The 27,706-nt window shown below is 32.9% G+C and overlaps 1 protein-coding gene across 3 annotated transcripts in view; it reads left to right on the top strand.

The window, feature by feature from the left end:
- LRP1B (LDL receptor related protein 1B) overlaps window positions 1-27,706 on the top strand; it is a 2,473,587-nt gene that overhangs the window by 1,667,345 nt on the left and 778,536 nt on the right. For all 3 annotated transcript variants that reach the window (XM_074301983.1, XM_074301982.1, XM_074301981.1), the window contains 2 exons: window positions 3,388-3,585; window positions 6,132-6,336. In XM_074301983.1, the coding sequence (XP_074158084.1) occupies window positions 3,388-3,585; window positions 6,132-6,336 (403 nt within the window). The remainder of the gene's footprint in view (window positions 1-3,387; window positions 3,586-6,131; window positions 6,337-27,706) is intronic.

The following is a 27,706-nucleotide window of genomic DNA, read 5'->3' as shown; positions in this document are numbered from 1 at the left end:
TTGAAGATATTGACTCTGTAAGTCAAAAAAGGAGAAGATATGCACCGTTAGATTTGAATAAAATTAAAGATTTGAAAAAAGGTTGTACCCTTTATGGGGCTACATCGGCTTATATTAAAATGTTACTAGATGGTTGTCTTATGAAGTCCTAACCCCGAATGATTGGAAATCCATAGCAAAGACATGCCTAGAATCTGGAGAAAATTTGTTATGGCTTGCGGGGTTTCATGAATTATGTAAAATCCAAGTCAGATGCAATTTGGAAATAGGAGTTAACACACAATTCACTTTTGAGCACTTAGCTGGTGAAGGTCGGTATGGAGAGAATTCAGAACAGATTAATTATACCATGACAATATATGAGCAAATTGCTAAGGCTGCAATAAAAGCTTGGGGTGTCCTCCCTGGACAGAAAGATTGGGGAGAGGTTTTCACTAAAATAGAGCAAGGTCCCAATGAACCTTTTGCAGATTTTGTGGGACGTTTGCAAACTGCTGTCAAAAGAACTATTGGAGAAAATGTAGCTACAGAAATAATGACCAGACATCTGGCTAAGGAAAATGCCAATGAGATTTGCAAAAGAATTATATTGGGATTAGACAAAGAAGCTCCTTTACAAGAGATCATAAGACACTGTGCTACAGTGGGAACAAATGCTTTTTACACCCAGACTATGATGAACGTGAAAAGACAGGGTCCCTCCTGGCAAGGGACTTCTAGAGAAACTCGGTGATGTTTTCAATGTGGAAAAATTAGACATCTAAGAACTCAGTGTAAATATGGAGATAGAGTGAGAAGACAGGGTGAAAGAAGACTTAAAACCCCATGTCCAAAATGCAACAGAGGACTCCATTGGGCATCAGAGTGTAGAATAATTCAGGGAAACGGGATGAGGGGCCCAGGTCCAGGGCCCCAGGCAAAAAAGACTTGGGGCATGATGGCAGCTAATGTTATACTCAAAGAGCCTTTAGAAGGTCAAGACTCTGATTTGATCAACCAGCAGAAAAGCAATCACATGGCAGAAAGGGATTACCTGATAAGTCAGCCAAAAGGCAATCAGATTGCAAAAATGGATTACACTTGGGGAGAATACAGGCCTTTTAAACCAACAGGGCTGTGTCCAGTACAAACAACCCCAATGTAATTGTCAGATGATGAGAAAAGATTTAGAAAGCGGTAAATATAAGGTAATTAGTTAGGTTAACTGCCTGGGAGAGAGGGTTTGCTTGTATTTCTTCAGATGGAGAAGGAATCAGATGGGTGCCAACGAGTTGTATTCACCTTGTCCAACAGAGAGACACAGAAAAAGAGAAAGACCTCAAAACAAAGGAGAAAATCTAAGGAACATCTGACACTGAAAGAGCATGGCTAATAAGACTGTTAAAGAACTTTAAAAACCAGCAGGAATCATTGGATTTCCTAATACAAGATGAGACTAATGGACAATGGACTTATGGACATTTACAAATTCTCGATTTATGATTATTTGATCATGTTATTTGTTACATACTTCTAGCATGTTATGTTACTATGTTACTATGTTTCTATGTGTTTATGTAATCTATGTAATTATGTATAATGGCTCCCATATTGATAGATTTATGTTTCAAAGTCACAACCACCCTATGTTCTAAATCAAAAGAAAGGGGGAGATGTTAAGTTCTTACTAAGTGCTAATGAGATAATGAGATATTAGGTTCTTACTAAGTACTAAGTCAGTACTTAACAATTCTCTAGTTCCTACCTTTCCTGGGGAAGAGCTTGCATGCTTAGGAGGAGCAAGTTCATTGGTTGAAGTAATTCTTCCCAGAAGCCCTTGCATTATCCCAAGCCCATTCTCTGGGAGGATAAAGAGGGCAGCTCTGAAGGAAAAAGGGAGTTGTTTCTGGACCAGACTTGAGGCTGCTCTCTGCAAGAAGGGAAGTCAGCTCTCTACAGGAAGAAGAATCTGTCTGAGAGATTTGAGTTGACACAGCAGATCTCCTCCCAGAGAGCAATTGGCAGCTTCTGAAGACAACAGCATGTTACAGAGAATCTTCTACAAAGAAGAGCTTTTAATTTTTCCCTGGGGACTTAAAATAGTTAACTAATCAGTGAGAAATTTTATCACAGAACCAAGCTTGTTTTTAATTTTTATGAGATTTAAATGCTACCGGTTTTCCCTTATTTTATTTACTTTCTATTTTCCTCAGGATTTCTTTGAACATTGCAATTTATTAACACAATTTTGAGTGAAAACATTGTGCCTTATCCTTTGGTTGTATTTCCCATAATATTTAGATATTTAAATGCCCATTTAATTATTATACTTCCTAAAGGGATTTTAGACCAAATGTATGTATCTACATTTATAAATAACAAACCAAAAGATCATAATACAACAATAGAACTATAGGAGCTCCATGAGACTAACACAATAGCTCATAGTCTATCCTATATATAATCAGTCATAAATATACAATCTAAGACAAAGTGTTCTGTAATACAAAGAGAGCTAGAAATAGAGTTGTAATAGCCTACTTCAAGTCCTTCCTTTGGCAAGTACACTAAGTAATCAAGGACTGTTCAAAGAGTTTCAAAATATTTGGTCAAGTCTTTTAAATTATAAATTATAAGTGACATTCCTATCTACATGGGAATATATAGAATTTCGAACACCAGCAAAATTATAGAAATGAAATCCCTCCTCAATACCCTAATCTAAATAATGAAGAGTTTACAGGTAACTCATGTGCATGCACTCAAAACTTTTACTATCAACTCATTTTCTAGATGCATATCATTATATATACATATGTTCATATATGCAAACACAAATATAAAGTATATAATATAAATAATTATATATATACATGATTTATCTTCCTTTTACTTAATTTATTGAAAGAGATTATAGATTTTTTTAAAGGAAGTAAACAAAATATTTTAAATTAAAACAAAATTTTATCTAAAGAAATCTTTAAGGAAAATAATAAATGCTTTCAAGTCCCTAAAATTATAACACTTGAGGACTAACTTTAGCTATAGATTTTCTGGCAGCAAAGCAAAAATGGAAACATTAAGTTACACAGTTTTTGTTTTTTAAACATAAAAAAACATATGTATGCAAGAGATAGTTTCTTTTTTATCTTATTAATACATACTCTGAAATCTAAACTATTCAAGTTCCCCTTAAATTTTGGAAAAAAAAAAAAAGATTTCCTTTCATGAAGAAAAGTGGTTGAATAAGTTTTACATATATGTGCATATATATTAAACATACATACAAATATACATACATACATATTTATTTTTAAAGGGGCACTTCTCATTTAAAATGTCCTTTCCCATTTCTAGAATGTCTTGAGTATTTTTAAAGCATATCTATTAAAATACATTTAATTTCAGATCCCTTTGAAGCATTCATTATTTTTTCTATACGGCATGAGATCAGAAGGATTGATCTTCACAAGAGAGACTACAGTCTGCTTGTTCCTGGATTAAGAAATACAATAGCCCTTGATTTTCATTTCAATCAGAGTTTACTTTATTGGACAGATGTTGTAGAAGACAGAATTTACAGAGGCAAACTTTCAGAAAGTGGAGGTATGTACTTTTGATTTACTTTTTTAGATAATTTTAATGTATCAAAGTGATAGCATCAGGAAATATGTCTAATAAAGTTGGCCCCTCACATAAAGAATGCAAAAGGTTCTGGCAGTTATTAAGTTTCAATTCTCAGGGAATTATCTTTATTTTTATATTATTTTAGGGAAAGTGGTTGTCACACCAGCTGGAGCACTGAACATAAAGTCAGGATGACCTGAGTTCAAGTCCTACTTTAGCTGGGGAATCCTGAACAAATCATTATCTCTATGTATCTTAATTCCAAGGCAAGAGAAATGAAGGAAAGTGCTTAAATATGAAAAATCAACAAATATAGGGGAGAGGTATAGAATCTAGGGAGCAAAGGGATTGGTTTTGGTGAGGATAATAATTTATTGATATGTATTGATAAAATATTGATAAATAATTTATACAATAATTTATTGATAAATACTTCAGAGGACTGTTGTAAAGATCAAATAAGATAGTAACTGTAGAGTGCTTTGTAAAGTTGAAGTGGTACACATACACATGCACACACATATATGCAGAAAATCATTGCATTTTTTCAAGTTTTTCAAGTTTTCAAGTTACAGTAATTTGCTTTATGATTTCTGCCAATTAAAAATTTAGTAAAATAGCAGCATAACTAAAAACAAACAATAAAGTATAAGTGTAAAGAACATTCTACTCTGTAACTTTCTTTTCTTTCTGTTTTTTCATGAATCCTTCATAGGCCCTAAATACAAGTATAAAATATTTCTGTCTAGATTAAAATTATTTGTTTTCATTGGATTTGGATAACTATCTAAGAGCATTATATTCCCTTTCAAGTTGTTAATTGCTTTGAAAGTTACTTTTGTAATTTATGATAAGTGGTCATGTCAAAATTTTCTCTTCTGTATAATTGTAGTCTGGTTATTTAATGCCAGGAAAAAATAATTCAAAATGAAACAATGAAAGATGTTATAGGGTCAGTCATGAAAACTCTCACATATACTTAGTATGGCATCATATATGATTTCATTATTTCATTTCAAATTTAAGGCCTAGAGGAGATTCATAAAGAATTAGAAAATAAATTTTTTGATTAAAAAGCATAACTATTATAGTAAATAAAATTTTGGGGAGATTAGTGATAGCTTATGCAATATATCACTATTATTTGTGTTGCTAAATACTAGGAGAGGCTAATTTAACATCAATCTCTTAGAATATCATCTTATGCTATAAGTGGTTTTACCAAAAACCAAAACCAAAATAATCAGTAATCAAATTTATGGAAAAATTGCTATGTATAAGAAAATTAGAATCATAAGCTTTACATCCCTATAGTCAATGTTTCATGAGCTCAGATAACAAAAGCAAAATTTAGCTGATCATTTCAATAATACTCCAGTCTTTGAAAACTCAAATAAATGATAAATGGTTTTCCTTAATTCCCTAACCTTACTATCATATGCAAAAGGTTAATATCTTTCAGAGAGAGTTATTTTTTTTTTCCTCTGAGGCTGGGGTTAAGTGACTTGCCCAGGGTCACACAGCTAGGAAGTGTTAAGTGTCTGAGACTAGATTTGAACTCAGGTCCTCCTGAATTCAGGGCTGGTGCTCTATCCACTGCACCACCTAGCTGCCCCCTTCAGCAGAGTTATAATTCGGAATTTTTATGTTCTTAACAAGTTCAGATGGTGTTGAAAGTTACAGGGACAATTACTTTAAGTACAATTATGCCAGAAAGGAAGAATGGTCCATTTCCCAGAGAACCTGACACATTCCCCTTAAGTTTATTAAAAGTTAGCAGTCTTCAACTTCTTGATCCATAGGAGTAAAACAAGTAAAGCAGTTGTGGAGGAAAGTAGACCTTGGGAAAATATTCCCATGGTTCTGGAATATGGGGGATGGAGGGGGATCCTCCATATAATATGGAGGGAAAAAACAAGGGCAATTTCACTATACATTGAAGGTAATCTAATTGAGGTATAAATAACAAAAAGAGGATAGCAAGAACACTTACCCCCACCTCCAACACATATACAGAAAGAAAGTGACTGAGAAAGACAGATAGACAGAGACAGAGAAGTTAACAGAGAGACTGAGACCAGGACTGAGAGAGACAGAGACAAGGAGGTCAGCACCAAGAAGTAAACCCTTTTTTCTCAGCTTTTTTTGAAGGGGGCTCCATTAATGAGTACTTTAAAAGAATGGGACTCCATATGAAGAGAGCCTTTCCTCTGTTTTAAGTGATTAAAACAAGGCACATTATTTTGTCAGAAAAGAGTACTCCATTGGACATATATTTATCATTTGATAAGAGTGTTGATAGGTACTTCAACAACTAAAATTGTAAATTGGGTTACAGGCTGTCTAATTTTTGCTCAGTAAAATAGGGATATGTTGGTCCTACACAACTGGCCATAATTCAATAAGGCATTTTCCTTTTTCTTGGAGCAATTCACAGGTAAAACTTTCTTTTTCCTTTCCTTTCCTTTTCTTTCTTTTCCTTTCTTTCTTCTTTTCTTTTCTTTTCTTTTCTTTTGTTTTTGTAGGTGTAGGAGCAATTGAAGTGGTGGTAGAACATGGCTTGGCTACCCCAGAAGGTCTGACAGTAGACTGGATTGCAGGAAACATCTACTGGATAGATAGCAATTTGGACCAAATTGAAGTCGCCAAATTAGATGGTACCCTGAGAACAACACTGATAGCAGGAGCTATGGAGCATCCCAGAGCTATTGCTCTAGACCCAAGATATGGGTAAAGAAACTTTACTTTTCTCTTCATATTTTTTATTATTATTTTGGCAACATGGCACAATTAAAAGAGCCCTGGACTTATCAACAGAGGTCATAGGGCTGACTTTGAGATTTATTGTTAACTTTCTCTGTGTTCATGTAAAATCACTTCATCTTAGTCTCAAATGTCCTCTTCTGCAGAATAAGGAAATTGTACAAAATGTTTTAGCTCCCTATTTTTAAATCTCTAATGGAATGAATTAAGACATTTCATCTAAAGCATGAATCTTTCTTTTGGTGCTTTAAGTGAAAGGTAACATGTTTATTTAGAATAATGTTGAGTATTAGTTCTTTGGAAGCTACACCAACTTTTTTTTTTTTTTTTTTTTTTTTTTTTGACACAAACACATAAGGAACTTAAAGTTGCCTGCCAGAAAGGGACTGTAATTGTTTCTAATGGTTAAAACAATAGGACCAGCCTTTGTGTTAAATAGGCATAGATGTTAAATAACTAGTCCTTTATAGTTTCTATGTGTACTTTGAAAAATAATTTTGTAATAAAAATTGAAATAATTAACTAGAGAGACTTTGACAACTGAAATTTTCCAGAAGTTTAAAAAAAAAAAAAAATTAAATGTTTCCCTAGATTGGGGGAGGCAAAGTTCACTGTAAAAAATTAAGCATTTAATCCTTACAATTCATTTTTCCAGCAAACAATCTCTCCAGGAGACTGTTTATAAGACCTAAATTCTTCTTCTTCTTCTTTTTTTTTTTTTTTTTTTAGGACAAGGAAAGCAAGATTTTTTTTAAGGGAGGAAAGGCAGGGGAACAAGGCCAAAAAAAAAAAAAAAAAATGTTTCTTTTCGGTTTTCTCTCATTCTCTCTCTCTCTTTTTTAAAAATTTCTTTGAAGGGTCATAATTATCTCTGGTTCCCCATATTTGTGTGTGTGTGTGTGTGTGTGTGTGTGTTTAAAAGTTTACAGAATTAAGTAAATTGAGATAGAGGAAATGGAAGCTTAGATAAATCAGGCAAAAGCATAAAGAAAATAAAAGGAGATATATGATATGTAAAATAAACCCATTTTCTCTAGCCCACTTCCCTTTTCTCATTCTAATCCTTTCACTCTGGTTGAAATGAATGAAATGGAAGAAGGTAGAAGGAGACATATGTTCTCTTTTCCACTTCAGGCAGAAGGTAGTATGAAGAATCAAAATTGACAAAAGACACCTTATATTCTATTGAAGAATAGAAGAAAAACAGTTTGCCATGCTATATCTGGAGTTACCTTCTCTCATGTCAGAAGGTTGCTATGTACAAAGCTACTCAAGCTTGTGATTAACTCATACTCTTCTATTTCCACTCAAGCCAAAGTATTAGATGAAAGCTTTTTATATTGCTTTTTTTGAAAAACATCATTATTCATTTTAACATTCATTTTTAAAAGTGAATTCTTAAATATTTTTCTCCATCACACCCATAGCTCCCTTTGCAGAAACAAAAGATATAAATAACATCAATAATACATGTGAAATCATGTAAAATATATTTCTCTATTTGCTCTGTTACAAAAAAAAAGATAGAATTTATTTTCAGTTTGTCTTCAGTTCTCTTTCTGGAGGTAGTATTTTTCATCATGGGTCCTTTGGAATTGTTTTAAATCATTTTCTTGATTAGAGTAGCTAAATATTTTTAAATTTGACTATCATTAGAATATTGCTATGTACAATGTTTTCCTAGTTTTATACAGTTTAGTTTGCATCAGCTCATATAAGTCTTCTCATTTTTTTTTCTGAAATCATCCTGATAGAAATTTCTATATAATGAATTTCATCAAATAAAATTCTAAATATAATAGGATTCCATCTCAGTCACATACCAAAATATGTTTACCATCCCAAATTAAAGTGCGTCCCTTCAATTTCTAATTTTTTGTCATCTCATAAGGAGATGTTTATTTATGTGTGTGTGTGTGTGTGTGTGTATGTACACACACATACTTTCCTACATTCCCTCCAGCATTAGTCATTTTCCATTTCTGTCATATTAGGCATTCCAATGAGGTCTGCCTAAATGGTTCTTTTAATTTATATTTTTCTTTTCAATAGTAATTTAGACCACTTTTAGAACTTTTTTTTTCAACTAGAGCAAATTTTATTTGTTGTATTTTTAATTTTTGGAAGAAAAATTATCATGTCTATAACATAGTATAGTAAAAAAAAAAAAAGACAAACAAAAAATTAAAAAGTGATTGCACGTGAAACTTCAAATCTTATGCACAAGTTTCTATTTCTTTTAAATATATAAAGTTATTATATGTTTTCTCCTTTTCTTTCTTCCTTGCATGTAATAGAGATAAGATATAGACATTATATATGGTAAAAATTTCTCTGGATGTTGATAGTGTCTTTCTTCATATTTCCTTTATAATTAATCTGGGCATTTATAATGGTAAAAAATGATTTATTTGCTCAAATTTTTTAAACATATTCCTGTTATTGTATATAATATTCTTTTGATTGTACTCATCTTCATTATTTTTGTAAGCCTATCCATGTTTTTCTTAGAGATTGAGCTTATCATTTCTTATAGCAAAGTAATATTCTGTCACAATCATATATCACAATTTGCAGTCATTCCCCAATTGATGGACCTCCCCTCAAATATTTGTCATCACAAAGTGTTTTGTTCTATTGTCTCTAAATTGCAATCGTTTTCTGGGAGGAGATCTCTTGGGGAGCTTCTGGGGAGGCAGCCTTAGTTTTAGTTCCAGTACCAGTAATCCCCAAAATGTAGCCAGGAGTTAAAGTTAAGTTCCTATATTATGTCCTTCAAAGTCTTGAATGTTTTCCTGTCAGAATGTCTCCAGCCAGCTTTAGCCTCTAGCTCCCTCTGAATCCAAAGCCTCCAGCCAACTGGAAGGTAGACGTGGGAATGAATCAGACTTTGCCTCCAAGAGTGTGGGATTGTGGGTTTCCCAGAATTCAATCCTAGATGTGAATCTCCCAGAAGTCTATGAGCAGGCTTTTCCTTTAGACGTGTGAATCTGCTGGACTTGCGAATCCACTGAATTCTAGCTCTGCATCTTCTCATGCTTCCCGAAGTTCTCCCCTTGACTCACTCCAGAATCACCCCCCCCCTGCCCAACTCAATGTTGGCTCCTTATATCCTCCCAGAGAATGGGCTTGTGGGAACTCCTTAAGAAACCAGTGAGTGAACTCTGAACTAGAGAATTGTTAAGTACCGACTTAGTACCTAGTAAGGATCCTAACAACAAAGAATAACACATTTTAAAAAGTACATTTATCTTACTTTTATATATATATATATATATATATATATATATATATATATATATATATATATATATTTATATATATATATATATATATATATATATATATATATTTGATAAATGGGCTCTTTAACTGAGAAAATTGCTAGCTTTTATCCTTATTTTCTATTTTACTTGGACTTTTGTTTGAATTGGTTTTGTGTAAAATCTTTTTTCAAATTATTGTGTACCTAATCTGTTCCACTGTTTAGTCAGTATCAAATAGTTTTCATGATTTCTGTTTTGTAATACCATCTGAAACTTGGCATTTCTAGACCACCATTCTTCACAATTTTTCATTGATTCCCTTAATATTTTTTAACTTTCTCTTCTTACAAATAAATGTTATTATTTTTTCTAGTCCTATAAAATAGTTTCATTCTTGATTAGTATGACATTGAATAAATATATTAATTTAGTTACAATTGTCATTTTGATTATATTGGCTCAGTCCCACCATGAAAAATTACTATTTCTCCAATAGTTTAGATCTGTCTTTGTGTGTGTGGGGGGGGAATATATTATAATTGTGTTGATATAGTTCCTGGATTTGTCTCAGAAAGGAAAAACCCCAAGTATATTGTCTCTAGTTATTTTAACTGGCATTTATCTTTCCATCTATTCTTGATGGACTTTGTTGGTAATATATAAAAATACTGATGATTTATTTGGATTTATTTTGTATCTTGCAACATTGCTAAAATTATTATTTCAACAAGCTTTTTTTAGTTGGTTCTCTATGAGAGAAGAAATTCATTTTTGGATCCGTATTCTATTCCTTTCAGTATTAGTCAATTTTATAAAATCATATTAAAATTCTGTATGTAAAATCCCAGAGTGTGAACTTGCATATTCTAAGTTCACCTGTTTAACTATAGAAGTTAACTAAAGGTCTCCATTCTTGTTTTGCCTTGTGATGATGAATAAGCCTAGATTGGCAGTGGTAACTACTACACAAAAAGCCCCTCAAAATATTTTTGTATCTCTGGACCAATCACTTGTCTAACAGAAGCAGATGACTATCTTATGATCATTTAGGTCACTGACTATGATAATTTGTAACATTTCCTCCTGCCCAAATTAAGGAGAAACCTTTTTAGTTTATATGGGAATATTCCTTGCTTCACCCAAATTGTGATCCTACTAACATATTACTTATTTTAGCTTATATCTAACCATATAAAAATAGGAGCCTAGAGGGACGAGACATCTCAGATCATGAGGAAGATCTGAGGTCCATTATATTAGAGGGGACCATGGACTCTTTAATAAAGTGCCATTGATTCAGACCTCTTTTTCAGTTTCTCTTATTGTAGGTTGGAACAATTTTAATCTCCACATCTAGAATTCTCCAAATATGCTATCATATTGCTATAAAGTATTATTTTTTTCTTTTTGCCTACTCTAAATCCTTCAACTTTTTTTTGTCTTGTTGCTGCTATCGTTAACATTTCTAGTACAATATTGAAAAATAGTGTTGATAAAGGGCATCCTTGTTTTACCCTTTTTCTTTTTGAAAGGAATTCTAGTTTATCCCCATTATAGATAAAGTATTCTTATGTTTTAATAGGAATGAATATTATATTTTATCAAAACTCCTTTTCCATATCTATTAATATAATCATATGATTTTATTATTTATATGGTCAATTATGTTGTTAGTTTTCCTAATACTGAATGAGTATTCGTTCTTGATATGTATTTTCCTCATCATAGTATATGATCTCTGTTGTTGCAATATCTAAGTCCTGCTACTGATATTGTGAGGTAAATGCATTAGGCACTTGGTTACCTCTACCCTGGTATCAGGGTAGATACTGACTTCCTAAATTGCCTTGGGAGGGAAAAATGGCTCAACTGACCTTTTGTTGGTTCTGCTTCTCTAGAATTTGATTGAAGCATTATTTTGAGGCAATGTTGTGAGAGTTCAGCTCTGCCCTTGATAACACTTTTCAACTCATGTACAGACACATAGAATTTCACAGTAAGGAGATTCCTTTTTTCACATTTCTTGAAATAAATATTTTAAAATTACTTTCTCGAAATGCATAGCTGTAATAGAGATATAGAAGAATCTTTTTTATATTTTAGAAATTGCTTTTAATTATTAGAAACTTTTAAAATTCATTTCCCTCTTGACATATAGATTCCCAATACTCTGTGAGTTTATATGTGTGTGTGTGTGTGTGTGTGTGTGTGTGTGTGTGTGTGTACGTGTGTGTGCGCGTGCGCGTGTGTATATGTATTAAACACCAAAATAACTTTTTGTAGACTGCTTACCCAAAACACATAGGTTAAACCATATAAAAAAACAAAATATCCTTTTTAAAAAATGATTTTGGGGTAAGGAATAAGCTTTACCAAGTTCATAAGAAAAATAAAATGATGTTTTCCTAACTGAATTGCATAATACACGATACACAATACATATAAGCACACACAGACACTCTATCTTTTTTTCTTTCTCTCTATCTATCCACATCCACATCCATATATACATAAATGTTCCCAAATATTAGTGCTCCAACTGTTAAAGCATAAAGTTTCAAATCTCTTAAGCTATTAAAATTTAAAATGTAATAAAAAGGACACTTTTGTCAATATACATATGCATATATAATGTTAAATATTTGGTTTTGTTTCTATTTCTAAGATTTCTTGAGATTTTCTTTATTTCACCTAAAGCTAGCTATATATTATGTAACATTACTATCTTTCAACTTTCTTATCTTCATGTTGTAGTTAATTCTCTGTGTCATTATATGTGAGAGATTATTTCAGAGAATCACAAAATTATAAAAGTTGAGGTTTTACAGGGATCTTGGACTCCATCTCATCTAATCCAAACAAAGAAGGAATTCCATCTCTATTATATTTGATGAGTTATTTTCCACTCTCTTTTTAAGCATTTCTAAGGAGAGAAAGTCAAACACCTCTGTAGGTAGCCCATTTAACTTTTAGACACATCTAATTCTTAGGAAATTTTATATTCTCTTCAACCCAAACTTGTCTCTTTTCAGAGGTTATTCTTTCCTCCTGATTCAGCTTTCTGGGACCAAACATACCAACTTTAATCTCTTCTTTGTGACATATCTTCAAATTCTTAAACATCTGGTGATAACTATTTAACCATTATGTTTCCCGTGAGTATCAACTCCAGGCTAAGCATGCCCAGGTGTTTTTTTTTTTTGTTGTTGTTTTTTTAATTTTTATTTATTTATTTATTTATTTTATTTGTTTGTTTTGTTTTGTTTTACTTAATTTATTTTTAATACACATTGCTTTATAAATTATGCTAGGAGAAAAAAAATCAGAACAAAAGGGAAAAACCATGGAAGAGAGAAAAAAAAGAAAAAAAAAAAACAGAAAAAAGAAGTGAACATAGCATGTATTGATTTTCATTCAATTTCCATAGTTCTTTTTCTAAATGCAGATGGTATTTTCTGTCCAAAATCTATTGAGATTGCTTAGGATCACTGAATCACCAAAAAGAACCAAGTCTTTCATATTTGATCATCGCACATTCTTGCTGCTATTGTGTACAATGTGTTCCTGGTTCTGCTTGTTTCATTCAGCAATTTCACTGCTATTGCTCATCATTTTATAGAATGATAACATTCATTGTGCTGCAGCTTATTCAGCCATTCTCCAGTTCATGAGTATCTACTCATTTTCCCATTCTTTGCAGCACAAATAGAGATGTAACATTTTTACACATGTGGGTCTTCTCTCCTTTATGATTTCCTTGGAATACAGATACAGTAATGGCACTGTTGGGTCAAAAGTAAGAGGATTCCATTGTAAAAACACTAGTCCTTCAGAGAAGAATGCCTAATTGTGAGGAAAGTGACAGAATTAGTTAAAAATAAGTGTAGTAGTAGTTAGTTTAGTGAACCTTTGCAATCATAAAGGGAAAGAAATTGTAAAGCCATTCTAAATCAAGATTATTTTGGAGAAAGAGAAAAATAATAAAAAATAATCAAGTAGAATGTCATGCAAAATTACATGTCTATTTTTTAAACAAAATCTTTAGCAATATAATTTTTTTTAAAGCAAAGCATCTGATGATGTGCATCATGCTAATTTTGTGGAAAAGATGGAAAGAGGCAAAATCATTTACATAGTACAAAAAGGTGTATTCAGAAATGATATAATTAATACATTAATAATTCAATGTCAACTTAGAGGGAAGCCTGAAGTTCAGTAATTTAAGAATATGTATGTGACCAAAGAAAAACTAGAAAATTATGAAAGGCAAAATGGACAACTTTACATTAAATTAAAAAGTTTTTGCATGCCAAAACCAAGAGAAAAAAAATAGTAAAAGGGAAGTAGAAAGCTGGGGAAAACATTTGCAGTCAGTGTTTCTGATAAAGATGTAATTTCTAAAATATATAAAGACCCACTGTATCAAATTTGTAAGAATACAATTCATTCCACAATTGATAAATGGTCAAAGGATATGAACAGACAATTTTCAGATGATGAAATAAAGCCATCTATTGTTATAAAAAATGCTTTAAATCACTATTGATTAGAGAAGTGCAAATAAAAACAACTCTGAGGTACCACTACAAACCTTCAGATTGGCTGAGGTGACAGGAAAAGATAATGATAAATGTTGGAGGGTATGTGGGGAAAAACTGGAATACTAATGCAATGTTGGACTTGTGAAATGATACGACCATTCTGGAAAGCAATTTGGAAATATGTCTAGAGGTGTATAAAACTGTTCATACCCTTTGACCCAGTTGTGTCATTACTGGGTCTGTATTCCAAGGAAATCATAAAAAAAAAAAAAAAAAAAAAAAAAAAAAAAATCACAAAAATGTTTGTAGCAGCTCTTTTTGTGATAGCAAAGAATTGGAAAATTTGTAAATGCCCCTGAATTGAGGAATGGCCCAACAAGAAGTGGTATATGAAGATAATGGAATATTATAATATTATTGTTCTATAAAAAATGATGACCAAGCTGATTTGTAAAAGTCCTGGAAAGACTTACATGGGATAATGCGGAGTAAAATAAGCAGAAATAGGAATATATTGTGCACAATGACAGCAAGAATGTCTGATGATCAATTATGAAAGATTTAGTTCTTCTTAGTGGTTCAGAGAATAAAGGCAGTCTCAATAGACTTTGGATAGAAACTGCCTTCTGCATCGAACAAAAGAACTGTGGAGATTGAATGTAAATCAACATATGTTATGTTTACATGTTTTTTGTTTTTTTTTTTTTTCCCTCTCCCATGGTTTTTCCCTTTTGCTCTGATTTTTCTCTCCCAATATGATTTACAAAGCAATGTGTAATAAATATAAATTTACTAATTAAAAAATATAAAACAAAAACATAAATTTTTAAAAGATATGTATGTTCCTTCACTTAATATTTTAACCATTTATTTAGAGATATGGATGATAGGTGATAAAAAATTGAGAGGGAAAACTAGCATCTACTTGACAGAGAACATCAAAAAGATCTTAATCTAAACATTACTACAATATTTAAAAATTAATATTTAGATTAATGAAATGTTTAGATTGAAGTGAAATTCTGTTCTCTGAAACTTTATATTGTGTTAAGGAAATAAACTTCACAAACTGGACAGGTCTTACCTGTAAAACAATTTGTCTTAAAAATAATCTAGGGATCTTAGTATTTTGTAATATAATGTGATTTAGCAGTTTATCATGACAGCCAATGTTAATATAATTTTATCTGCTTAAAGACAAATAAAGCACTAAGGAATAAGGAATGAGGAATAAGGTGATAGACCTTATGTACTGTGCCTTGATCAAGCCACATTTGGACTACCATGATTTGTCTACCATGTTTCAGGAAGTACACTGAGAAGCTGGAGAGTATTCAGGGGAAAGCAACCAGATTGACAAAGGTCTGCATGTTTTTACTATGTGACAATGACTCTAAGGATGAGGTGATGTTTAACCTCAATAAAAATAACATGATATATGATAATTAGGGGGCGGAGCCAAGATGGCGGAGAAGATACACAGGAATTTCTAAGCTACCTTCTACCCTCAATACCAATTAGTTAAATAACGCTGGACTGATAAAAACTACAAGGATTAGAAGCACAACATACCAGCCTAAGAGAATCTGTAATTTCAACAGAAAAGATCAGTTCCAAGAAAAGGAAAAAAAAAAGACCAGCACAGACAGGGTTGGACTAGGAGATAGCACATTGTGCCAAATGGGCTGGAGAGAACTCTGGGATCAGAGAAGTCACTGAGATAGAGGAATCTGGCAAAGGCTGATAGCTCTACTCTGCTTGTAAAACAGCAGATCAGAAGAGAAATCAAAGCCACTTAAAAAAAAAAAAAAAAAGTCAGATCCTATAACTACCCCAAACCAGAAGTGATATATGGTAATTGCCTATTAAGTCATATGGAAGAGGGATTAAATGAATTCTGCTTGATTTCAAAGGTTAGTTTCAAGGGCTTTCTTTGTAAATAGTGGGACTTCCCTTATTTGCATTCCTTTGGCAAAGACCAAGGCATTGCTTATTAAGCATACAATCCAGGAGATTCTTTTTCATTCATGGATAGGTCTTTATGTTACTAAAGACCCTCCAGATTCTAAAAATCATTTATGATGGAGAGTTCTCATTTATGTGATTTATTCATTTAAGTAAAAGCACAATTCCAGTGTGATATCTCTCCCTCTTACCTTCAGGAATATATATAGCTTTTTTTTTTTTTTTTTTTTGAGTCTGAGAAAGGGGAATACAACATAGAGATATAGAAGACAAGAAATCCTTCTATCCTTTTGTAGCTGTATTAAACATTACTGAATTCAAAATACTAAGCATTGATGCTGAATTTGGATTATGACCTCCAAAAGATCATTAAAAGTAACAAACTATTTAAATAAAGTGCTAGCTTAAACATAAGGGGAAAATGATAATGCCATTGAAAAAAAATGATAAATTATTATCATTACTAATTGTTATTTTTAACTATTAAAGCTAATTACTATAATTACAGTGGTGATAAAATGAAGTAAATCAGCATGATTATTAAAAGCAGGAAATCTAACTTGTAAAAGTGTCTCTAACTAAAATGGCCCAAGGGTTCTGATGGCAGTAGTAATTTCCTTAGCTCTGGGATTAAATTGCCTGTTTGACTAATGTGATTTGATATGATTTTAATTTTCTTGAAATGTACAGTTCAGGAATAATAAGGTCAGGTTAGTGGGTTTGAAATAAGACCCCTAGAGTCTCATATCCCCTTGTGTCTATTTTCAGAAAACAAATTCCATCAACTCATTAAAATTCAAATAAATTCAATACCCCCATTTTTGTTTTAGAAGGAGAGGCAGTGAATTGGGATTTTAAAACTATCTTCAGTTATGTTGCCTTGGGATACAAGTATAATAAATAAAGGAATACAATGAATTCCACTTTTGAAAACATTTTGCAAGTAGATAAGCAACATAAAAATATCTTTATCTCATCTTGACTCATTATCTTATTGATTATATTTTTTGTTTGTTTTAAGATTTAACTTTTCTTTTGTTCTTTGAAAATTTGTAAGCAGGTTATGGAGATATTACTTGAAAAAATACAGTATCTAAAAACAACACTTTCTCTTAAAAAATGTACTTAGAAACTCAGTAAAAATTCACTGGCTGAACTTCGTTAAGTCCTATAATTTAGTTTTATTTGTATCTACCTTATTCCTCTATTATTTAGTAAGCTAATTCAGAGCATGTAGAGTGTCTTAAACTCTTTTGCACTTATTAATTCTAACCCTTTATAGGCTCTCAATAAATATTTGTTGGAGAAGGAGAATGAATGGATACATAGAAATAATTATTTTGTGCATTAACATTCACAAATATTCTTTATTGTGTACTTTGCTTTTCATTACTGATGTGTTTCTGAAAAGTTTCATGCAAATTGGGCATTTGGAAATTGAATTAAATTTTAAATGCAATAGAAGAAGCTTGCTTTATTATAATAGTATAATCTTCCAGTATTTTTTATTCAGAGGTTTGTTTGCTCAGGTTTTTTTAAGGGCCACATTTGTAGTTTTGTTAGGTGACCAGTTGACAATCTTAAATGTGAAGGAATACTTGTTTGCAAAGCAAATATCTCTTTCTGAGGTTTCTTTTCAGTCACCATTCTTAATGATAGAGGTAAACAAGTGATTTATAGACTTCCCTCTTGGAATTCTGAGCATAATCTGCTGAGATTGGCTCACTCCTTATACTAAAAATATTCTCAATTTATAACTAACCTATTAATAAATAAGCCAATCCAACATTCAGAGACCTAAGGGAATAAGGGTTTTATAAAAAATCTTAATCCATGAATATTTCAGGACTTATCTAAGCATTTGTTAACAAGAACATAATTGCTACTGGAGACACATCATTTTCTTTAGATGTTATATTGCTATGTTTTATTTTTTTATTAAAAAAACATTTACAAGGTTCTTTGCAAAAAAAAGTAAGATAATCAGGTAAAACTCATAATATAATAACCTCATCTGAAAGTACACACATTTCGCATCTGTAGCACTCTCTTACCTGTTGTTTTTAATTATAACAATCTATTTTTCTCTCTCATCCCCAACCACATTGAAAAACTAAAACAAAACAAATTACTTGTAACAAATACATACAACCAAACAAGACAACTTTCCTCAGTGATTGTATAAGATACACATATGCATACTTACATACATACCAGCTTATATGCATGTGTATATTTTGTATCCACAGATATAAAAATACAAATGTTGACATATATGTATATATATGTATATATGTATCTATCAATCTATGTATGTGTGTGATTTTTCTTTATATATATATATATATATATATATATATATATATATATATATATATATATATATATATATATATATCCATTTCCTTATTTTTATAAAATATTCTGTACCTTAAATCCATCAGCTCTCTGTAAGGAATGGGATATTTCAAATTTAATACTTTAGGTTCATAACTGGTCAGTTTATTGATCATAGCTCATAGTTCTTAGAGCTTTCAAAGATGTTTGCTTTTAAGTGTTATTATTTTATAATCTGTTCAATTTCTGCTCACTTCACTGCATCAGCTCTTTTTAAACAATCATATATTTCCTAATTTGTATAACAAACTATACAATCACATTCACATACCACAATTTATTTAGCCATTCTTTAACTAATAGACTACCTCTTACTTTCCAGGGTTTCTCCTTGTTGTAATTACTTTGAAAAGAACTAGTATAAATATGTGTGTGTATTTGTGTGTGTGTGTGTGGGTGTATGTATTTTTTATTTTTGTGTATGTCTAGCAGTAATATCTGGGTCAAAGGGCAAATACTGTTTTTTTTTCTTCTTCCTATAATTTTAAATTGCTTTATACAATGGTTTTACTAATTTATAGGTCTGTCTCCAGTATCTATAATGCATCAGCATGCTTGTTTAATTTAGTGTGTTTTGTGAAGTTTAGGTCTGAGACATTGTTGCCAATAAGTCTTGCGTGAGAGGATAACTATATTCAGTGTGTGATTTGAATTAAGTGATAAGGAAGGGTAGATTGTATCAGACTAACTTAATGGATTAGGCTATTATCCTAGAAGTTCTATTTTTATGTCTCTTTTTTTCCCTCCTGGTAGAAGGGCCTAATTTGGCTATATGATCTATGAATATGTAGCATTCAATATGTAGCATCCAATAATAATATTTATTTAATATTTTATATGAGCCAAGCAAGAAGTAAAAGGCAATCCCTTTCCTCAAGGAACTTATAACTAGTTCCATTATACATAAGTTCTTTTAAGGTAAACATTACTTTAGTTTTTTTTTTCTTTCTATCCCCAGTACTTACATTACATTGTCTTGAATATACATTAGAATGCTAACTTTTTCTAAGTAGGAGAACCAAACACTATGCCTTTAAGAAAGTAGTTAATATTTTTGATTGATTGCTACATATATTAGGTGTTTGTTAAATGTAATAGGTTAGGGGACAGCAGTAGGCAATTTTACACACAAACACACATGTAAATTCAAGCATATATGTATGAGCATATATGTATATATGTAATTGTGTATGTATATATGTTTGTGTGTGTGTGTGTGTGTGTGTGTGTGTGTGTGTGTGTGTGTGTAAAAATCTGTCTTTCTATCAGGTTGGTATCAAATTGTCTTAATCTAACAATTGGGTAAACTTTCAACTAGATGTAAATCCCTTAAGAGCACAACTGGTGATATATCTATCTTTGTATCCATAGTTCTGAGCTTGGTTTAATATGTCTTATTGAATTAAATTGAACTGAACTTAGTTGAATATATAGGAAAAAAACATGTTTAAAAATTATACAGAATGCTAATTCATTTTATTTGTGCAACTTCTAAAATAGTAAACTAATTAAACTAATATATAAAAATAATGAAATCAACTAATATACATACTTTTGGATTTGAAGTAGGAAAGATTACAATTCAGTGACCTAATTTTTAAAGTTAACTTATTTATATTTATTATATTTGCTTTATGAATCATTTTGAGAGAGTAAAATCAGAAGAAAAGGGAAAAAACCATGAGACAGAAAAAAATAACAAAAAAAGAGAAGTGAACATAACATATGTTGATTTACTTTCAATCTCCATAGTTCTTTTTCTGGATTTAGATGGCATTTTCTGTCCAAAATCTCTTGGGATTGCTTTAGATCATTGAACCACTGAGAATAACCAAGTCTTTCAGAGTTCATTATTATACATTATTGCTGTTATTATGTACAATCTATTTCTGGTTCTGCTTATTTAGCTCAGCATCAGTTCATGTAAATTGTTCCAGGCCTTTCTAAAATCAGCTTGTTCATCATTTTTAATACCACAGCTTATTCAGTCATTCCACTTGTCAGTGGACAGTCAGATGTCCACTTGATGGACATCTACTCATTTTTCAAATCTTCATTAGCACAAAAATAGCTACTACATACATTTTTGTACATGTGACAGGTGCTTTTCTCTTCTTTATGATTTCCTTGAGATACAAACCACTAGTGACAGTGTAGTGTCAAAAGGTACACATAGTTTGATAGTTCTTTAGCCATAGGTCCACATTGCTCTCTGGTTGGATCATTTCACAACTTCACCAACAAAGCATTAGTGTCCTAGTTTTCCCACAAATCCTCCAACATTTGTCATTATGTTTCCTGTCATCTTAGTCAATCTGAGAGGTGTGAGATGATATCTCAGAGTTGTTTTAATTTGCATTTCTCCAATCAATATTGATTTACATAATTTTTATATGACTAAAGATGGCTTTAATTCCATCATCTGAAAATTGTCTGTTCATATCCTTTGACTATTTTATCAATTGGGGAATTATAAATTTGACATAGTTCTTTATATACTTTGGAAATAAGACTTTTATCAGAAACACTAGATGTAATTCCACACACACACACACAGTTTTCTACTTCCCTTTTAATTTTGTTTTAGTTGGTTTTATGCAAAAACTTTTTAATTTAATATAATCAAAGTTGCCCATTTTGCCTTAATAATGTTCTCAAATTCTTTGATCATGAATTCCTCCCTTCTCCAAAGATCTGATAGGTAAATTATCCTTTGCTTTCCTAATTTGTTTATGGTTTCATCCTTTATGCCCAGATCATGTGCCCATTTTGACCTTATTTTGGTATGCAGTGTGAGCTGTAGGTCTCTGCTAAGTTTCTGACATATTATGTTCCAGTTTTTCCAGCCATTTTTGTCAAATGGTGAGTTCTTATTCTAGAAGCTGAAATTTGGGGATTTATGAAATACTACATTACTATAGGCCTTGATTATTGTGACGTGTATGTATTCTATTCCACTGATCCACCACCCTATTTCTTAGCCAGTACCAAATGGTTTTGATGACTGCAATTTTATAATATAACTATATTATATATATATATATTAGGTTGGTACTACTAAGTGACTATCCTTTGTATGTTTTTTTTTTATTAATTTGATATTCTTGACCATTATTTCTTCCAGATGAATTTTGTTATTATTTTTTTTCTGATTCTGTAAAACAATTTTTCGGCAATTTTCCTTGTGGGATCACTTTCTGAAGGTGATGAATGGATTCTTTCAATGACTATTTCCCCTCTGTTTCCATAATATTTGGGCAGTTTTCCTTGATGAGCTCTTGAAGAATGCTATTCAAGTGCTTTTTTTGGCATGGTCTTCAGGTAGGCTAATAACTTTTAATTTTTTTAAGGAATTGCCTTCCTTTTTCAAGCTGTTGACTCTTCTTGCATTCCTATCATTTCCTTTCTCAGTTTTTTCTATATCTCTCTTATTTTTTTTCCAAGAAGCCTCTTGGTCTTGAGACCAATTTATCTCACTCTGAGATTTCTTCTATGGACATTTTGTCTCATCTGAATTGATGTTTTGGTCTTTCCGGTCACCATAGTAACTTTCTATGGTCAAGGTTCTTTTTCTGTTTCCTGCTCATTTTCTTTCCTTCTCTTTTGGTACTTTCTCTCTCTCTCTCTTTTTTTTTTTTTTTTTTTTTTTTTTTTTACTTTTTTGGTCAAGCTCTGCTCTAAGGTTAAAGGGGAACACTGTCCCAAGCTTCCTGTGCAGCTCTGAGCCTTGGCTTTGAGTACAACACCCCTTTTTGTTTGTAGGGAGTAGCTTTGCCTGTTCTTTGCAGAAAACATCCTAGGTTCCTAGAATTTGCCTTCTGAACCGGGATTGGAAGCTGCTCCATTTATTTATTCCTATTCTGAGCCAGGACTAAGGGTCTTAGTTGCTTATTTGCTTTGATTATAACCCACTCACCTGCTTTCCCAGATTCTGTCTGACATGGCCTGAACACTCTTTTTCACCCAAGTGAAACTGACCTTTTTGAAGTTTTTCAGTCTGTTTTGAACTGGAGAGAGGTTTTATTCTCTCAGACTCTGTTCAGAAGCTTGGTTTCATGTAGTTTTCCAGGGAAACTAGAAGGGCTCAAGCAGCTTCCTGACTTTACTCTGCTATTATGGCTCTACCCCCTCTTTCCAATGACTTAATTTTGGGTCATGTGAATGTATTTTGGCCTTGTTCAGTTTGATCTGTTATATTATAAAGACCCTTCAAGAATTGATATTGTTCATTATGTAATAGTTTCCTTTAAAGGCGTTTTAGTTTATTGTTCATATAGAAATATCTGATTCTTCCAGATAAATGCAACCACTGTTGTCTTAATTGATTCTTACAATTCTTTAAAAGAGATTGCAGTCCATAATTTTCCTGTCCCATGCCGAGATCTTTTAATCTTTGTGAATTTAAGAAAATTAAAAATTTATTGAATGATTCTCTACTAACACATTTTCTACTATAAAATATTGTCTTAGAAAATGACGGTTCCATTAAGATACAAGTAAATAGTACAAGCTTCCCAAAGCCTTATTATAAAAGCATCCTTAAAATCAACTTTTAGAAGCTGTTCTCCCCCTGCCCCCCACTATTAAGATGAAATTTGCGTTTTGGAGAAAATTGTTCTTGAATATGTTATTTTCCTAAATTGGTAAGAGTTTACTAGCAAATTAGCTTCTGTCAGATTCCCAAGGCTACTATATTGAATGAAGATTGAAAAAACCAGTCATTTTTGCAACAGTTTGAAGGACAGTAAGCCATATTTTCGTTATCCACAGTACACATTAGGTACTCTCCTAGCTACATTGCAAGCATACTTGTGAATAAAAGATAACACCTTAATTATATTTAATATCCACTGTATAGAATCTACCAGAACTGATTCCATAATCTATAAGGAAATCTAAGAACTACAATTCTCCACTTGCTTGAGGGAGTAAAGACAGTGGCTTTAATTGCCAGTGTTCTGAAAAATGTAGAGGAGAAATCTTTCTCATTGAAAATATAACATGGTTAAAAGGCTCTTGTGGCTAATTCTATAAATTCATTCTTGTGGCTAATTCATACTAAGCTAGGCCCCACAAAACATTTCTCTTAAAAAAAGTTCATTTTTTTTTTTTTACATCTTGCATTTGAATTCCCAGTTTTTAGTAATATCATGTTCCTGTGGTATCCAGGATAGCTTTCTTGAGCATCTTCCTGGAGTCTGGAGTCTGGAGTCTGAAATTGAGCTCAAGCACACTCTCACTGGAGTCTCTTTGGAGTCTGCTTATTTCAAGTCCTCTCAGCCCTTATTTACCTTAGAACAATTACATCACTATAGCACACTGAGCATGTGTCAATTGTAGAACCTTTACATCACCATCCTAAGTACTAAGTATATATGTGAACTAGAGAGCCATCATATTATCAATCACACTGAGTAAACAGCATGTTGTAAATATCTTTGCTTCAACTATACTTTTTGTTATGTTACTGGGAGCTGTTGGACTACAAGGGAGCCCCCTGACAGTGGCTGCTGGAACTCCAACCCAGACCTGCAGAATGAATCTCCTCTTGTGAGAGGATGATACAAGGATATTTCAAGGCAGTTGCTATTCTCTGATTTCTCCACAGAAAAGCTGTTATGTTGTCTGACCTCTCTGATCTTCCTGCTATCTCTAATTTATCTCATCCCCAGTCTGCAACACTTGTATTAGCAAAGGCTGCCTTGTAACTCCTTCAGATGCTATGATCCACAGCTGTGGGGGCTCTTAACAATTGCCCGTTTTTTGGTATAGATTATTTATGTAAGGCTTACGATGTATCTGGAAATGTGTTGGGTTATTGCATATTTTAAATAAAAATCAGGATCCCTTCAGAACTCAGTTGCCCTTCTTCACAGTGAAATTCCATAGGATTTAGTCCCACATGTTACAACCCCTTGGATTGAAGGGCTCTGTTTTCAGGATTTTTAGAAGGCTGAAGCCACTTGAGTATCTCTCTCTCTTTCTCTCTCTCTCAAGCCACATAGCTGCCCCCTAGATATTCTCTTTACTTTGGTAAAGATTTTCTCTTGGCTGCTAACTTCTGTCAGATATGTTACCAGTTTCAATAATCCATCTATCCATGCTTTGATACAGCTAGTTGTGGGGTTGTCCACTATTCATTATATTCCAGAACATGACTATTCATAAAATGCCAGAAATAGCTTTTTTTTTTTTTTTTTTAATCTTTAAAAATAGGGAAAATGTCTTCCCTGTCTCATAGGATTGTAGTGAGGATCAAACAGGAGAATGAATATGAAAGGGTTGGGTGAACCAAAAGTAGAGAACTACAAAAAATACAAGTCTAGGTTTTCATTGTCCATTTTTAATATCTTCTTGCTAGGCTTCTTTATAAGGACTATTCACCTTATATTAGCCACCCTTTTATTTGTCTTGCTTCCAACCTAAGTTATTCCCTTCTTCTCTGCTAAGTCCCAAGTTGCTGTTCTCTGATCTCTCCACTGAGAGGCAGTTGTGTTGTCTGACCTCTCCCCTCTTCCCTCTGCCTCCAATTTATTTAATTCCCAGTCTACAATACCTGCGTCAGCAAAGGCTGCCCTGCAACTCCTTCAGATGCTATGATTCACAGATGTGGAGGATCTCAGAGAATTGACCTGCCCCTTAACAATCCCCCCTTTTTTTTTCTGTTATTTCCCCCCCTCCCCATAGCAGGGTCCACACACTGAGGAATGTAAGCAGCACTATAATTTCTGTATGGTTGTAGCAGGTGTTGATATTATCATGGAGGCAAACCTTGAAACAGAGAACAGAACTATAGTCAGAACAGGCATTTAAATCTCTCATCAGTCTCCTGTCTCGGCCCTTTGATGTATTGGCTGATTTGTATTGGCTGATTTGATTACCCCAACTAAAAAAGTGTTAGCACTGCTCTTCTTCCTTTCCTTCCCTGTGGGTTACTGAAGGAACTCTGGAAGGATCCTTCTCACAAACAACTCTGGCTGGAGTGCTGGTGCTTCTGGAATGCTACTGTTCTTATGTTTGCCCCATGTTGGGCAATATATGTTATGCTACCAGGAGCTGTTGGAATACACAGGAGCCACCTGACAGTGGCTGCTGGAGGTCCAACCCAGAATAGCTCTCCTCTTGTAAGAGGATAATACAAGGAGACTGAGAGGCAGTTGCTGTTCTCTGATCTCTCCACTGAGAGGCCAGTGTGGTCTGACCTCTCTCCTCTTCCCTCTGCCTCCAATTTATTTCATTCCCAGTCTGTAACACCTGTGTCAGCAAAGGCTGCCCTACAACTCCTTCAGATGTTATGATCCACAGCTGTAAAGGTTCTCTGAGAATTGATCTGCCCCTTAACAACTTTCCTCTAGATTGAAGAGTCTTATGTGAAACAGGTATACATAAATTCATCAGCATGGGAGAAATTACACAAGCACATAGTAACACAGATTAGTAGTGATGTAACAAACAACATGAATCAACATGAAGAATAATACATGTCCATAAGTCCTAGAAGGAGGGTATATAAATAACATTCATACATACACCTTCTTCAGTAGTCAAAAGATAGTCCAAAATCAATCTATTGTCCATTACTTTATGTGTCAGGGAATCCAATAATTCCTACAGGTTTTGAAGTCCTGCAACAGTCTCATTAACAATTTTTGATATTAATGAGCCAATTTACATATGCATAGGGGTTAACAGGCATACTCATGTGGCACATGTAGTCAGAAATGGTAGCATCTCATGTTTCTTTGGTCTTTTCCTTTGTTTTGAGGGACTTCTCTTTTTCTGTCTCTCTCCAATGGACAAGGAGAATATGGCTCATTGACACTCATCTGATTCCTTCTCACTTGCTCTTGAAGTTCCTTAAAGAGCTGATATATATTGGAAGCTACAAAATTTTTTGGGGGGGACTGTGGAAATTCTTTGTCCCACACTTAACGAATAGGCAGAATCAGATATTATATTTACATCTCCTGGATGACTGCATACAATTCATTCTGCTGAGTGGACTGAAAAGGAGTTCTGACCGCTCTCTTCATAGTTAAATCATAAGAGTATACAGCACAAATGTTGTGTTTGCATGCATCTGTAAATATAGTTGGCCTTTAAAAGGAACTTTAGAAACCTTTTCTTCAAAAATCCATTGCCAATTATGTCATAGCCAGGTTATCTTTAATGGAGACCCATGTGTAAAATTTGGAGCTGTGGACAATAAATTTTGCCACTCTGGGATGGTTTCACAGCATACATTAATTTGTGCATTGGTATAAAAGGTATATATCTTGTCAGGTCTTATCCCAGATAATTGTATTATTTTCTTAGTGGTCTTTAATAAAATTCTGGCCACAAGCATTGGGTAAGGAGTAAGGCTTTGTTCTGGTTGTGCTGGGAGGTTCACCCATTCTATCACACTGTCTCCTTGATGAAGGACTGCTGTTGGTGCCTCTTTTGTAGCAAAAACTGATATTTCCAAGAGTTTCTGAGTGAGTCTTTCAACCACATTGTATAAAGCCAGTTCAACTTCTCTCAAAGTCTCTTGAGCTTCTTTTGTAAGCAGATGTGGTGACTTTAAAGCATTGCATCCCCTTAAAATGTCATATCATGGTTGTAATTGATAGGTAGTAAAGGCTAACACTAGACACATCCATTGGATACCTCCTATTAATTTCTGAAAGTCATTTAAGATGTTCAATTTCTTTGTTCTTAAAGAAAGATTTCGTACTATAAGCACCTTAGGATATACATCAGATCCTAAATATTGAAAAGGAACATGCCTTTGAATTTTTTTCTGGAGCTATATGCAATTTGTAGTTCCTTAGTGTTTCTATGGTCTTTTGTAGACATGCTTCTAACATTTGCTCCTAACCCCCAAGATATCATCCATGTAATGCAATAACATAACTTTTGGAAATGCTTACTGGAGTAAGAGCAGCATCAATGTACATTTGACACATATTTTTCATTCCCTGTGGCAAAACTGTTCATTCATATCTTTTATAAGGCTCAGCTAAATTAATGCTGGACATTGAAAAGTCAAATCTTTTCATATCCTCCTCATCTAGTGGAATAAAAATAAAACAGTCTTTAATGTCTATAACCCAAAGGGGCCATTCCTAGCAATTAATTCAGTAGGAGATGAAAGTCCAGGCTGAAGAGTTCCCATAGTGTCCATCT

Source organism: Sminthopsis crassicaudata, chromosome 3 (genome assembly GCF_048593235.1).
Source record: "Sminthopsis crassicaudata isolate SCR6 chromosome 3, ASM4859323v1, whole genome shotgun sequence".
NCBI classification, from domain to species: domain Eukaryota; kingdom Metazoa; phylum Chordata; class Mammalia; order Dasyuromorphia; family Dasyuridae; genus Sminthopsis; species Sminthopsis crassicaudata.
This window is presented reverse-complemented; position numbering and strand designations above follow the sequence as displayed.